The sequence below is a fragment of the Amblyomma americanum genome, chromosome 9, assembly GCF_052857255.1.
Source record: "Amblyomma americanum isolate KBUSLIRL-KWMA chromosome 9, ASM5285725v1, whole genome shotgun sequence".
Lineage (NCBI taxonomy): Eukaryota > Metazoa > Arthropoda > Arachnida > Ixodida > Ixodidae > Amblyomma > Amblyomma americanum.
Genome location: NC_135505.1, coordinates 88,949,361 through 88,965,173, shown reverse-complemented (window position 1 = coordinate 88,965,173; position 15,813 = coordinate 88,949,361). Strand labels below are relative to the sequence as shown.

The 15,813-nt window shown below is 47.2% G+C and overlaps 1 protein-coding gene across 1 annotated transcript in view; it reads left to right on the top strand.

Moving 5' to 3' along the window:
* Nucleotides 1–15,569, top strand: part of LOC144104996 (homeobox protein Hox-A2-like) — a 52,358-nt gene extending 36,789 nt beyond the window's left edge. The window contains exon 4 of the mRNA XM_077638219.1: nucleotides 14,990–15,569. Within this exon, the coding sequence (XP_077494345.1) occupies nucleotides 14,990–15,124 (135 nt within the window). The 3' untranslated portion in view covers nucleotides 15,125–15,569. The remainder of the gene's footprint in view (nucleotides 1–14,989) is intronic.
* Nucleotides 15,570–15,813: the final 244 nt, after the last annotated feature.

Sequence of the window (15,813 nt, the reverse complement as noted above, 5' to 3'; positions counted from 1 at the left end):
GATTCGACTCACGGAAATGTTCGGAAATGGCATGGAGCACAGACTGCTGGTGGCCCTGGCGACAAAAGTTTCTGCTTACCGACTCCACTCCTTACTCTTGGCTCCAATTTTTATCTTCCTTTGGAGCCTTCATTAGAATTTTTCGAACCGTGGCCAACCACTCATGTTTCTTGACGTCTACTTCCAAGGCAAACTTCGGACCACGTTGCAGTACATTTAGAATATCTGAAGGAACCGAGGCATCTCCCAGACAGGTGACAGGAACCGCAGCTGTTTTCTTTGCTGTTGTTCTTGGAAGGCTTAGAAGGGTTCTCGCCCAAAGAAAATCCGTAGCAGTGCGCACAGTCCTCTGGTACCTGCGCAAACGCTTTTGTCCAGAGGGCCCGGTGTCACCCGCATTAGGAAGAAATCCCTAGGCCTCTCATTTAAAAGTCGCACCTGTCGCCAGCACTCCACCTTAATCTTAGCAACTCTTTTCCAGTGACCTACCGATGGGCTGAAAGGACCGAAGAGCGAAGAAACCTCCTGAGGGCAGAAGTTCTTATGTAAGCAGAAGGCGAAATACCTTGCTCTGCACGTCGTAAAGGCTATGAGGCTGGAGCACTGCACGCACTGTTCCTCCGGCAAACGCACGCACATAAAAGAGCCCGATGTAGTAGAAATGAATCTTAATAAGGTAGAACTGTGGGCTTGTTGGGTGCAAATCTTTTGAAAATGACATAGCGCATGAAGACAGGACAGTGCAGAGGCAACACAGGACGAGCGCTGACAACTGCAGGTTTATTTGAAATCCACACTCGAGGGAACCAGTGCGCATGTTAAGCCACGCAACAACTAAGGGAAAGATTAGGACGCCAATACAGTTATTATGAAAACATCACATGTACAAAAATTCAGGCGCAGGTACCTTTCAGAGCCATTGTCACCGAGCGTGAAACGTGGCAAGCTGAGATCAGTAGGTTTCTACAGCTTCAACTCGGCAAGCTACAGACTGAAGACCCTTTTAAGGTGCGCAATTCGAAACAAATCGCTCAAGTGCTTCGTAAAGAACGGCACGGCGCTAACTGCGGCATCTCGGCGGATATTGAACTATTTTATTCAGTTCCGCACGATGAACTACTGGCAGCTGTTCGCGAGAGCATTGATGTTGCTGGAAGCGTGGCCTTTCAAAACACCAGTGGCCTTTCTGTTGAAGCTTTCTTAGAGCTACTAACATTTTACTTGAACAGCACCAACATTAATTTCAATGAGAAATTCTACATTCAAAAGAGTGGAATATGTATTGGTTCTTGCGTGGCGCCTGTATTGTGTGAAATCTTCTAGCAAATTTTGACACCGCTCTAAACCAAAAATTCAACACTGAACCCGTTGCTAAAGTTTGTAGGTACGTGGACGACTTCCTGGTCCTTTTAAAACCAACAGAAGATAATATCGCTGCTATCGCTGGCAGAGTTCTTCACGCTTTTTCATCTGTTTCTATGCCCTAAAATAACCTTTGAGCTCCCACAACATCATTCACTGAAGGTTTTAGTTTTGAGATTGTTTTTTAACCACACTAGCCACATTTGTTGGGCATATGTGCCTCGTTCGACTAAGTCTGTGTTACCGTTTGAATGTTCGCATTCTAAACTCGTGGAAAAAGGAATAGCTTTGTTGTCTTTCAGAGCATTGCTTTTGAAGTCTTGTTTTCACAGAGTGGGTTCGAGTTTTGAACTACAAGTTGAGCGACTCAAGACAGCTAGTTTTCCTATGTCCGTTCTCACGGCAGTGGCAGAAATCTAGATTAAGAAATTACGTCGACAAGAAACGCGGTCCGGTTCCCAGAATGAAAATCACAATAAAATTTGAAGTACTGCTTTACGTCCACAGCATTTCGCATAATCTAAAAAGAGTAGCTGGAAAATTCGGAGTAAATATGGTTTTCACAGCCCCCCGAAAGCTTTCCAGACTTTGCGCTCTTTCTAGCAGGAATATTGCCAAAAAACCAGCTTGCATCATCAAGAACGCCACTAAATTTTTTGATTGCACTGTTTGCGTTGTGTAAGAAATCCCTCTAAGCTGCGGTATCGTCTACTTAGGACAAACTAGCCGATGCTTGAATGGTCGCTTACGCGAGCACTCCAATTCACTCGAGGGTGTAAGCGGTAGGCACTTTCCCATGCATTGTAGGGACTGCGGGTGCCGTCCTGTTTTTTACAAAACTAAGGTTGCTGGCCGCGCCAAAGACCAGCTTGCCAGAGAACTTCTTGAGGCGTCTAACGTCCAAAGGACTGGAAGGGACAAGTGTGTTAGCGAACCTTTCCTTGCTCTCTCGCATAAATAATTTTGTTGCCTCAATTCAAAGTAAAAAATTTTTCTTCATGCCGAAAGTTAAAGATCAAAGGTTGTGTTTGCTGTTACCTTTTCTCTGGGAGTCTGAATTTTGGTAATGTGATGTTTTCATGATAGCTGTATCGGCATCCTAATCTTTCCGTTTGTTGTTGCGTGGCTGAACATGCGCACTGGTTTCCTCGCGTGTGGATTTCAAATAACGCTGCAGTTGTCAGCGATCGTCCTGTGTTGTCTCTGCATTGTCCTGTCTTCATGTGCTATGTATTTAAATAAAAAAGTTGTTTTCAAGCCTCTTCACTCAAGCGCCTTGAAAACATGCCTTAACATGCGGGTCCTAAAACACAGTCAGAGGCTTTCAGGCACGATTGGTTCACTTTGGTTCACAATGTTAAGGAACTTTACACACTTGTTCCCAAAGATGACCGTCCAAGGTTCTGGTACTGAAACTGCTTTGAGGCATATATTTTTGTTGTTTGAAATGTTGAAAATCAGTTTTTTTTTCTTCTGCATATGAAGCAAGAGAATAATCAAGGGCGCGAGAAAGCTGTGAGGCTTCCCCCCGCTCCTTTTACAACGGGCGCCTCTCTTGATATCTGCTGTACCTTCGAGAGGTACGAAGGACAGCCGGGAAATATAGTCGGTACCGATTGCGGGCGCAGACGAGGCACGGCAGTTGCACTTCTATCACCTTCCCCGTTCTTGAGTCACTGTACGCCGTCGCGTTTTTTATGCAGTTCGGTTCGAAGTGATCAGAGCATACCTACAGAGATCAAACTCTTCATTTAAGAAAAATATTCCCTTGCATACAGAAAAGCAGCTGTAATTATAACAGTGCTGTCAGGAATGCGATATATTCACAACGCTTCGTATCGTTTACAACATATACGGGCACGAAGGACATTTTCCAGGATACAAGAATGCGTGCTAAGGAAAAATAGCAGCATAAATACAATCGGTATAAAGGTTTTACCTTAGTATATACAATGCAGTTGCTGCCAAGTCTCTTCGAGCAATGGCCCGGGCAATGGCTCCCACTTCTTTCTCATGCTTTCACCTTTGGGGAATGAAAAGACGCACTTATTTCCCGGTGCTGTAATTGCTGGTGCATACCGGCACACAACACTTGTTCGGCATCCTGCGTGACACCACGATGCGAAGAGAGGTCAATGGCAGACGCTACGGTCTCATAAAAAGCGCAGCTCAAGACACAATAAAGGTACCACGCAGGCGAGAAAAACGCCACGTTTCCAGTGGTAGCAAGGGAGCCTAAACAGCCAAGCGAAATAACCGTGGAGAAAGCTGATGTCGCTTCCGCAGGAGCTGCGCTCCTCACTCAGCCAGCGGGTCATGACGTCAGAATTGTGGGAGCAGGCCTTGACAAGTATATAGCAGGTGTTGACATAAATCGTGCTACATTCCTCCGTTCTTGCCATGCCCTTCCTCCACTTTCCAGATACCTCCTTCCGGACGCTTACGAAGTGAACAATGAAGGAAAAGTCTCACGGTGCTTGCCAAAGTTTCAAGACAACTAGGCAAAGCGCTTATTAATGGCCGTGTATCTTATGAGATGAAGGGACGCAAGCTATCTGTACGTGCTACATTACCGCGTGCTTAGCCCTTGCCTTCTGTTTACACTAACCCTCTTCCACCCTCAGCTCTACAGCGCAGAACAAAACGGGACGTCTAGCGCTGTGTGCGTCCTCTTGTTCCGTGTCCTTATAGTGTGTTGCACTAGAACGATGGTTTTAAGACGTTTATTGTTCACTAGACTCCATGACTGCCCATTCATGCCGTCCCACACGGGGATGATACTGGCCGGGCTTAAATAGGGCCTTTACTCCGAGAAAGAAGGCCCGGCGAGGGCGAGAAGGAGGGTGTTAAGTGAGAAAGTTCTTAGGGTTACCAAGGTGAATCTTGTCCAGGCATGTTGTGTGCTAAAGAAAATTAACTGGCTGACCTGCAAAACTGTGATAGAAAAAAATGGGCCTGCTCAGAAGAAAGTAATCCGGGGAGTGGAGCGAGAAGAGTAGCCAGCTTGGGCTTGAAAGGCTGTGTTCAGCTGCGACAGGTGGATTGGTATTACTCGCGGTGCTGACCTGATAGACTAGAATAAATAAATTAAGCAGCATTGCAGAACGAAGTACCGGGGAATTGAAGGAAACATAAAATGGGGAGGAGTTTCCAGAAAGCGTGAAAGGAAGGGGGCAGGAAGGAGCGTCGAATCCCAGGGTCCCTGAGAAATGATAGGAGTAGGTGCAGGGTACAAGGTAAAAGTATAAGGATAAATTAAACACAGCAAGAAAAAAAGCAAAGTAGGGGGCAAAGGAAGGAGGGTAAGAGGGAATTGAACGAGGAAATGTCGGGTCGGGGCGAAGGGGTAGGGTGAAAGAAACGATAAAGGATGGCATTAAGCATGGCATTAAGTACTGGGAAAACCTCTGACCATGTGCTCTACCTTTTTAAAGAAATACGCCTGTGCCGGAATGTACCTGATTGATTCTAAGTTTTCTATGGATATGTTGATCATTGTTGGTTGTAAGGAACTCCTAAATGATAGTGACAAAGCGATTCTGAAGCATGTACCCTCACATTTTGCCCAGCAAACAATAACTTCTATGAGTATTAACTTTATCGAGATCTCACACAATTTTCACAAAGAATGCGCATTAAAAGCAATACTTCACCGAAAAAGCGAAAAACCCGATTCTAATTTACCAGCAGTCTCTTAACAATCGGCAAAGACGTGTTCATCATGCTTATGGAGACAGCCTTAATACTATCACTCTCAAAGCCTACAGAACATGAACATCGGACACGGAATAGAGTCCGGAACTAGATTTGCTTATTAAATCTGTCTCCAAAGAAATTACAGAAAAAATAAAGAAAGCTCGCAAGCGAAAAAAACCTTTCCTGTAGACAACAGGCTACTCTAGACCAGTGAGCTTCCTGTACCGATATAGTCATTAAAGGGGTTCTGAAACACCTTCCGAGGAGAGCACAGAAACTCACCCATTCACTGAATTGTGTTGTCATGAACACCTGAGCGAAATAATACACTTCTATATGCAGCAGAAAACCCACAATCACGCGCGAAATTTGGCGAGCCCTTTTCGGCGGCTTTTCATACTCGCGCCCTTCTACTTTGCACGCACCTGCGTATAAATGTTGAGAGATGGCTATTGGTTAGATTCTTTCAGACGTAAGGCAGCTAGCGTGGCCGCGGCCTGTAAGGCGCGTAGCTCCGCGGCCCCACTTCCGGGGCCGCGCACAGAAAGTGACGAGTGGAGAGGGAAAGAGGCGAAGACGCTGAAATTCAAATATTGACTAAAAGCAAATTTAAAATCTTCTTGCTGGACGATATTCGTGAATCGCCGTGCGTGAAAAACGCAGGCATACTGCAACTCTACTCTCAAAGCCCTTTTCAGCCAGCAGAGAACCGCGGTAGCATAGTCCCCCTGCCAGTCGGAAAATGAATTTAAAAAAGACCATCAGGCAATTCAATAGCCCTTCCCATGATATGAAATTAAATTCCGATTCCGCTTTAGGGTTCTGCAAAGTTATGCAGATGTCACCACTTCACGCACATTTGCGTGCGCTCCCAGACACCCTTAGATCGTGTGGATGTAGCTGTCTCGGTCACAGAGGAGATGCCCTCGACTCAGCGTGGCAAGCTCATCCGGAAACCAGCTACCAAGTGACAAGGGGGTTGGTCGTTTGGTGCCCAGCTTTCGCCGGTCACAAGCCAGAGAATGGGTTGGAGCGAAAGGTTCACAAAACAAAACAAAGTTTATAAAGCTGAGAGACGATGCAGAGGTTTTCACAATCACTCGTACGAGCAGATACAAAGTTATTCACAAATACAATGCAACTCATGCGAAATCACTATAGAGAGAGATACAATTCAACAAAATCTTTGCACCTAAAGTGCACTAACGCAGAGAAAGACAAGCAAACAAAACACAATTTGTTCACCGGGCGCCGCTACATTCCGACGACCTGAGGAGCACGACGGGGCCGATCCGAAGACTAGCGCACATTTGCTCGCTGGTCCGTCCTGGCTGGTCGAGTGGTGTTCTCCCGGGAGTCGAGGGGGCGCGCTCCTCGGAAGCTTAAACGGCGGCTTCGGCTAACAGACAGCGGTTGCAACCTCTCATTTATAGGTGCAGACCGCGCCGGTTCGTTCTTCGCGCCAAGGCAGGCGCGCACATACACGCAGCTTGAACTGCACAAACTCCTCCTTCTCGCCCCGGGCGCCCGACCCCATTGGTCGAGCGCGGAAATCACCATGCAGAAAAATGTAGGTCATTCTCGGCACGCTGAGTCATCGGCGCCGGAGCGAAGGTGGGAGGTATCACTTTGGCGCGCACAAGGTTACCCCCTTTCAGTCGACAAGGAGCAGAAATTTCTCCAACATTCGAGAAACATCGACGCCACGCGTGGCTATATTTACTTTGGCGCCCCGCCGGCGAGCTGAGTGAAAAGCCCACGCACGGCTTACGCGCTCTCCGGGGGTTCTTTCCCACTGATTTTTTTGTGCTACTTTTCCGCGCGCGGGCGCGATTGCCTAGTCGTAGCGCCGGTTTTTTTTTTTTGAAAATGCGCCGAATTTTGTGACAACAGAACAAACGGGCAGACCTACTATCCAGAGAACAAGAAACACAATCGGACCAGAACTTCTTAATCCTGTCAAAAAACCAAGCAGAAAGATTCAACTTACTACCTAAAGTCCGTAAGGTTTCTGCAGAAGACTTGTGTCCAGCAGATATCTGGGGCAGGTCTATTCCACAATATTAAAACAGCGCTAAGCAACAAGGACCAAGAACGAAGGGAACACACAACGGCGCTGATCTTACATCTAAATTTTGTTTAAGTAATCACGTCGATTTATACGCACGTGCGCATGGTCAAACAGAGATGTACTCATTAAAAATGCGGATAAAAATAGCACCGCATCAAAAGCTCGTGCTGTTATCGTCGATATGCAACAAGCTCATTTCCTTGGAGGTTAGGGTTACTGAAGGTGTGCTGACGCAGCTGCTTGTCGTTCTGATGATATGGAAGACCTCTGCTATCTTTCTTGTGCGCCGGTAGCACGCCTACACCGAACTTGTCAATTTTTCTGAACAGCCACCTAGCAGACATTCCAACACTCCTTCCTTCCTTTGTCCAGGACACACCGCACTTTCTACATCATAGAGTCAATTAACGACGCAGCCATTATCCCCGCCGAGAGCACAGCGTTTACACACAAAGTGAAAGCTTTGTACACAAGTATTGCCATAAATGAAGGCATCCAAATACTAGGCAGTCGTGGCCTAGTGGTCTGGGCGTCCGCTTCGGCTGCGGGAGGTGGTTTGTTCGAAACCCACCACCGTGCACCCATCGGTAAAAATGGGTACAAGCCACCCCCGGCCCGGCACCCGGCTTCTTCAGGGGTGTGTTCTTGGAGGAGGCTCCGCAATCTCAGCTGCGCCCCTTCGGGGCAAACCCAGTTTCGAATAACGTAGCCAGTAAAGGTGGTTTGTGTTTTTCTCCCCAGTGAAGAGTTCGACTCAAGACTCGTACGCTCTAACCAGCGTCAGGTTCAAACACTATGGTCTTTCGCCAGAAGCGATTCAGAGTATCACTACGCTCATGGGCTAGTCTGGATTTTCGGCTGTCCGAAAAGCCTTCAAGTATTTGGAACAAGTATGGGCACTTGCTTTGCAACAACTTATCCAAATATTTTATTGAATTAGTAGAGTCTAAACTTCCTAATTCACGTTTTGACAAACCGCTGATATACCTGCGTTAGATAAATGGCATTTTTATGATACGGGACTGAAGTAACGGAACGTAGCCGGTGGGTTGTGGCAGAAAGAAAAAACGGTTATTGCTGGGTGTTGCTGGCTTATAATTACCGGAAAGGTGACATGAGTGGCCATGATACGCGGCACGTGTGAAACAGTCTTTACTTATGCTATACATCAGCCTGCGTGCTTGATAATACTACATCCCTTCCCCCTAAGCTGGAGTTATTGAGACGATCTGGTGGCTTCCGTAGGCGAGTCGAGCGACGTGGTGGTCGTTGGTCTTCAGCTTGAGAGCGGACTTTCCGTGCCTCCGTACCTTGATGATCTTCTGCTTGCTCGGAGCTGCTTTGAGGTTCGTCGTGGGTCCGGACTGGGCTCGGCTTGCTAGGTGACGACCCCACGTCGAGCCGTAGCCTGAGTTGGTACACGCGGCGCCGCTGCGATCCCTCCGGTGTTTCCAGAGTAACCATGCGTGCTCCCGACGTGGACACTACAGTCACAGGCATCCAGCACCCGAAACTGTCGCGACCACACATGCTTACCCGGTTGAAACAGTTTTGGTGATTTTGTCGCTGCTGGAACAGGTTCACCGGAATCATCTCCTCTGACCTTGATGTCTGAGTGAAGCTGTCAGCCTGGCTTAGGGACAGAAACCCAACAGCAGTTCCGCTGGCGATTTCCCTCCTTCCAAAGGTGTCGTTCTATAACGGAGTAAAAACTTCATTAGAGTTCTTGCAATTTAGCTGCTGAATTCTTTCGAAGCCCTTCCTTTACCGTCCGCACGGCCCGTTCCGCCAACCCATTTGGATGAGGATGGTATGGGGCTGCTCTGACGTGTTTCACGTAGCGTTCCTGCAAGAAACTAGACATGGTGGCACTTGCAAACTGTGGTCCGTTGTCCGATAGCAAGCAGTATGGTAGGCCAAACCGTGCGAGAATACCCTGAACTACTTGAATCGTGGTCTCTGCCGTGGCGGTCGTAAAAGGTATGGCCTCCATCCATTTTGTCTCGCCGCCAACTAAAACAAAAATTTGGTAGCCACTGATGGAGCATGTAAAATCCATATGCAACCTGTACCATAGTTTGTTGCTCGCCGGCGATGGAGACGGAACTTCAGCAGACGGCATGGGCCAGCATTGAATATATTGAGGGCTACTTTGAACCAACACTTCGATGTCCCTATCTAGTCCAGGATACCAAAGTAATGCTCGAGCTGTGATGGCTGCGGTACTGGAGTGACTGCCGTGCAGTTCCTTTAGCATGCATCGCTGCATGCTAAAGGAACTGCTAAGGTAACACTACTCGATGGCCTCAGTAAATCAGATCGTGGCTGGCGGCGAGCTCGCTACGGCGAGAAAAGTACGGCATCAAGTGTTGCTGTGCTGCCGATAAGTGTCGTGGCCAACCGCGTGAGATCCACCCTCTGGTCCGCTGAAGCGTTTCGTCGGAGCGGCTTAGGTCGGCTAGTTGCCGAGCGGAAAGAGCCATTGAATTTAGGCCCCGTGTATAAAGCACGTATTCCATGGGTTCTTGCCCATCTCGTTCTCCCAAGCACGACAATGGTAGGCGACTGAGCGCACCTGCGTTAGCATTTAGGTATCCTGGGCGGTACTCGATATTATAATGGTAAGCCGACAGTAGCAGTGCCCACCTTTGGATTCTTCCCTCGGCCATGTTCGGAATCGGCCGCTCCTTCACCGCGTAAGTTACTGAGGGGTTAGCGGGACCGCTGGAGCACATCCTTGCCAGGTGACCCTTCCTGCCGCACTTGTTACACGTGGTTGAGCATCCGCCTCGCATGCGTGAGGTGCGGGGTTCGATCGCCAGTGCCACAGGGCACCCATCAGTGGTACAAAGGGTACAAGCTTTCCCCCAATCTGGTGCTCAGCTTACTTTGGGTGAAATTCTCGGGAAATGGTATATGACCCCACCTTGACAAAATCTTGTGACACGTCGCTTTCTTGTGTCTGCACATTCCGAAGCATGGTTCGAGCCACACCTTCCGCACAGAGTGGACTCTGTCATGGATCCATGCCCGCTACGGACTTCTGCGGTTTGCTCTTGGGCTTCTGTACGAAGTGGGCAGCACCGTTGTCGTTGATGCTCCTCTCTTGCATTGCCCGGAAATTCGTTTCTGCGGCTTCCGCTGCTAGAGCAAACGCTTCTGCCTCGGCCAGGCTTAACTTCTGTTGCGACAACATGTGTCGTCGAGCTTGTTCGTAACGGATTCCGCAGACAATCCTATCCCGCAGCATGCGGTCCAAAAAACTTCTCGAAACTGCAGTCCTTTGCGAGACGTCTCAGGTCGGTGATATAGTCCCGTACCTTTTTGCCTTCCGCTTGGTTCCGCATAAAGACAGCGTAGCTTGCTGCAATCTCATCGGCTTGTGGATCGAAGTGGTTGTCCAGGTTCTGTATGACGACTTCGTAGCTCAAGCTGTTCACCGATTTCGACTGGCACTGGCCTTGCAGCAAGCGAGCCACGTTTTCGCTCAGGGCCGACACCAGAAGCGCACGCTTCTTGCCCGTATTTGTGATGCCGTGGCCCCCAAAAAGGCCTCCACACGAACGCGGTAACTCCACCAGCTACCGGTCGTATCGCTGAAGTCGGGTGACTTGGCTGTCATCGTGCAGCTGTCCCACCCTCGTCGCCACTGAAGCAACGGAAAGTAGCCGGCGGGTAGTGGCAGAGTGAAAAAAACGTTTATGGCTGTGTATTGTGGACTATATAAAGACCGCAAAGGTCACATGACTGGCCATTATACGCGGCATGTGTGAAACTGTGTTTGCTCATGCTATATACATCAGCCTGCGTGCTTCATAACACTTAACGCGTACTTGATAATACTGAAATGACCACGGGTCTGATATCCTAAAAGCTTTCCTCCCGGACCCTAATTCATTCCAAGCACTCTAGCATTGAATTTATCTTCCACTGCTCTATAACAGAATTCAATTTTCTCGACACTGCCACCCGTTTTGAAAATAGCCGGCTTAAAACCACTCTCCACAGGAAGCCTACAGACGGAAAAAAACTTGGATTTCAGTAGGGCTCATCCAAACGAGGCATATTTGTAGGATGCATATTTTGTAAAACAGCGCGAACAACGTCGCACAAGAACAAGGACACGAGGCCAACCCAAAACCAGGCGATGTGCTGCCGGCAGCAAAAGTTTGTTGGACCCGATTTCTTCGAAAAACGTTTATTGTAGCCTTATCTCGCTAACCTGCAGCCTCATATCGTTACCAGAGGATGGAGCATGTAGGCCCCGAGTTCCTTCAAACATTTCAGGCTTGTGTGCCTGCGCCGGAATGAATTTATTTTTCAGCACACACACACGTCACGTAAACTTTTGCTGGCAACAGTACATATAAACGAACATAAATTAACAGTCCTTCTTGTTCTTGTCCGACGTTGTTCGCGCTTTTTTAAAAAAGTGTGTCTTTACCAATAGTCCTACTGAACGTTCTACTTATGCGATATTTGTAGGAGAGGCTACGCTCCTTAGCAGAACATGTTCCGATGACGACGACTATTTGAAACACCTCCACTCACTAAAAAGCACCCTAACTGATAGGAACCATTCTGAGAACTCTCTTAAAAATGGTGTCCAACTATAGCAACCAGCGTAAACCAGGCGATGTAGATAAACACTAAGAGAAATTAGCAGTGAGCGGCCCCTACACTTATAACGAAATACTCGGACGCCCTTCGAAATATAAACAGTATACTGCGAATATAACACCTTATTTTAACTAGCAACCAACGTCTCAAGAAAATATTTCTCAACACACCAAGGGTTATATACAGACACAACAGAAACCTGAGAGATTTCCCGGTACACGCTTGACTTAATAAGAAACCTCGGCGAAAAGTAAGCTCATCCTCTCGACCTAGGTACAAGATATGCAAACGCTTACAAAGCGACAAGAGTGATTCAGTAGGCGTTCCTTAATTCCAGACTAAACATCGTTTTTATTGATTTGTCCCCAGCACATCTGAGAGTTGGAGCCACCTACCCAGTTATATAGCCGACATTACTAACTTTGGTAGCTGACAGCGCTTAAAGACATAGACAGTAGACAGAAAACAATGCAGACGACGTCACAGGCGCACCAACGGTTCAGCACCAACTAGCCCAACAACTCGTCCTATTACTGACTTGAATTCTTTAACGAATACCGTTTGTAATATCTATTTATTAATTCTTTTAACTACCCTTGCATTTCTCTCGCAGTCATTATTTTCCACCACAAAGGGTTTTTTTTTGCCTTGTCAATCGTTTTTGTTTTCGTTTGTTTTTCTGCCGCCTCAATCCAGTTATTGTTCTTGTTGCACCTTACGTTACCAAGTGTCTGTCCTCACATTTGCCTCTGTAACGCATTCGTGTCCTGAGGGCATATAAATAAATAAATATACAATAATTTAGAAGCACGAGAAGCGACTTCATCTTCGATATAAAGACTAGCTTTAACTGCATGTCGTTTGATGTCATCTACATGATTAAATTCTCCTCTTGTGAGAAACAAATAATCGGAAAAACTGGGCAATCAATGGGTGCAAGACTAATTGGACAATAAGCTTACACAGCAAAGAACGCTGAGAAGTGCTGCATTTTGGGCGAGTTGGTGCTTCATACTTTTGGAAATAATTGCGCGCACACAAGACAAGACATTAAAGTGACACACACAGGCGCAAACTTAAAGTGGGTTTCTGATCGTAGAGCAGTGCAGTTCGTGCAAAGGGTGCAGTTCCCATCATTAACGGTTGCCGAATTTTGTACTCGCACAGGAATCAACTGACGCAAGGGATGGCGAGGGAAATTCTCAGGTATGGCCCTGGTTGCGTCAGTGCGCCATCAGTAGCTTTGCAGGATAAAGGGAAATTCTTGTTTGGGGGACTGGTGTAATAGAGTCGCATTAGGTTTCTGCACTTTGGAATTAAATGTTTCTAGTTATCCTGTCTGAATGATCCTCCTGTTGGTCAAAACATGTATATTTATGATGATCACAATAAAATCTAGATGAAGTTCGCGCCTGTGTGAGTTCCTTTTCATGTGCTGTCCTGTGCGTGCGCAAGTATAAACAAAAGGACCCAGAAGGCAGTGTCGGAACATATTAATCAACGTGGTTACAGTTCTGACGACCTTAATCTACTCTTTCTTCAATAAGGCTTCAAATCTATGAGGTATAGAAAATACAGAGAAGCATTCCTTATCCACTAATTTAAAACCTTACAACCAGCAGGAATCCTCATATGCATAGGAGACAGAATCTCTAAGATACTTTCCGGTACTGACGTAAATCTTTACGACAGAAGTTTGGCCAAGTAGGTACTGCGTCATAATTGTGCAAAAGGTGCAACACAACGACGACAAGAGCGAGAAGTCTTTGTGTCACTTCTCGCTCTTGTCCTCGCTGTGTTTCGCTGTTGCAGAATTATGAAGTAACTCTTTAAAAAGTCGTGCACATGGCCAGAGGTTTTCCCAGTAATTAATGTCGCCGGCTTACCGTTTCTTTCACTCTACCCCTCCGCATCCCTCCATTCCCATTTCCCTCTTTCCTCCACTTCTCTTTTTTCTCTGTTTAATTTATTGTTCTTCTTTAGTCACTACCACAAAAACGACTCTCCCGAGCTCCACCAGATGAAAAGAACCACCAGCTTTTAGTGCCCGCACGCAGTTTCTGCCAGAAGCTCTAAACACCCGCCACATCGCAAGCGAGAGTGGTGTGGGCGCCACGCTCATGCTTAATCCCTTTCCAGAGATGGCAGTGACTTGGTAGCCGCCTGCCATAAGCAGTCAGTGTTCGCGTAGTGTTACGCGTGTTGGGCCGTGTGATTTGTTGTGGTTTTATTACGCAGAAGTGGCACTGCGACCCATGCTGACCTGCAGTCTAGAAAATCGGCTGTGCAGATTGTGCGAAATAGCGGTGTGGGGGTGCGGCTTGAATTTTTCGCTCAAAACCTGGGGCCGTTCCTTGCACGTGGTCGTTCCAGACTCGGTCCTACGAGGTACAAAGGGCAAACACATGTCTAGAACGACCGAAGTCTGTGTTCCGCAACACTGAAAGTCGCTTTGACCTGGAAGGCAAGCAAAGACGATCAAATGCTATGAGTTTAACCACATCCTGACCATTTTTAACCAAATGATATCACTGGCAATGGCGTGTTGAGCACGAAACACGTACAGAACATGTTCTCTACGAGCGTTTTGCTCTCTGAACGACTTGACATTATAGAAACCAAAATAAGGGCGTCATGATCATGATTCGGTAAGCTTCATGAGCCGTTTGTTTGTCCAGGACTTTTATTATTTCGTTATTTATTACGTTTATTTTTTATTCTATACACTGGGCTTGTTTAGTTTAAGTTTTATGGGGTTTAACGTCCGAAAGCGACTCAGGCTATGTGCAACGGCGTAGTGGAGGGCTCCATATAATTTCACTACCTGGGGTTCTATAAGGTGCGCTGTCATCCTCCAGTCTGTCCTCGAATTGTGCTGCATTGGTTACGCTGGAATTATTTTCTAAGCCTGGCGCAGTTGGTCAGTGATTCAAAAGCGGGCATGACCGCTGCTTCTTCTTTCCTCTCGCGTTTCCTCCGACCGGGCGCTTGCTGTTACACTTCTCTTTATTGTTCTGCTTCGGGATTGTTTTTCAGCGTTTTTCTCGTTAAAAACGTGCTTAGCTCATGTTTTCTTTTATTGTTTTTCTATATAAGATTTCTGTTAACCTCATTATTTTTCTTTATATGGTAATGCTTCTAGATTTCTTTGTGTACCACGGCAAGGTGAAAATCCTAGCTGGTCAAACTTCATTCGAACTAGAAAGCAGTTGGGGCATGAAATGATGTTTGGCTACGCAGGTCAAGGTGTGGTTCCAGAACCGGCGCATGAAGCGCAAGCGCAAGTCGGGGTTCAACCCGGGCCTTTGCGCCTTTCCGCCCCAGCCAGAGGTGAAGAATGGAGGCGTGGATGCTGTGCGGCAGATGAAGACCTGAATGCGAACTAGCCCGTGCAAGCGATGCAGGGCGCTGTTCTATACAGTGGCCTGTGCAGTCGCTCCAGAATGCCTTCTGGCAGCGGTGCAAGCCTCATACAGTGCTTACTCCGCTTTTCTAGCTCCTGCTTTTAAAACTCCCACAGTTGTGCAGATTGGAGAAAGGTCCGTCGTGCTTCCCGCGTGGTCAATTTTGAGGCCAGCCACACGTGTTTCTTTTGATATTCTGTACACGGTTTGTCGAAGAGCCTGAGGTGTCTTATGCTTGAGAGTGCAGCGTTGTTCATATAATGTAGAAGGTGACGTCCTCGGAAGTTGCCGGGGGCCACAACAAACGAACATCGACGGAGAAACAAAGGTATGGGCGCTGACCACTTGAGCCATATTTGAGTCCGTGTTGTTTTTTGTTCATCGAGCTGAGCGGGAGCAGTTGGTAGGATGCTTGTAGCGAATGAAGTAGTCATAAACCGCAAAAATTTTGAACCGCAGAAAAGAATATCAGGCCTGTTCATTTTGAACCAGCCAGAAAACGCGACACAAAGGAAGAAGCAAACAAGACGAGGCTGGACTAACAACTGAAGTTTTATTGAAAGGAAGAAAACAACGAAGACTCGCACTGAGATGCGCGCGCACATAAGCCGTATCAGTGAAAGGGCACACAAAAAAAGTTTTTCAATGTGAGGGTCTTAC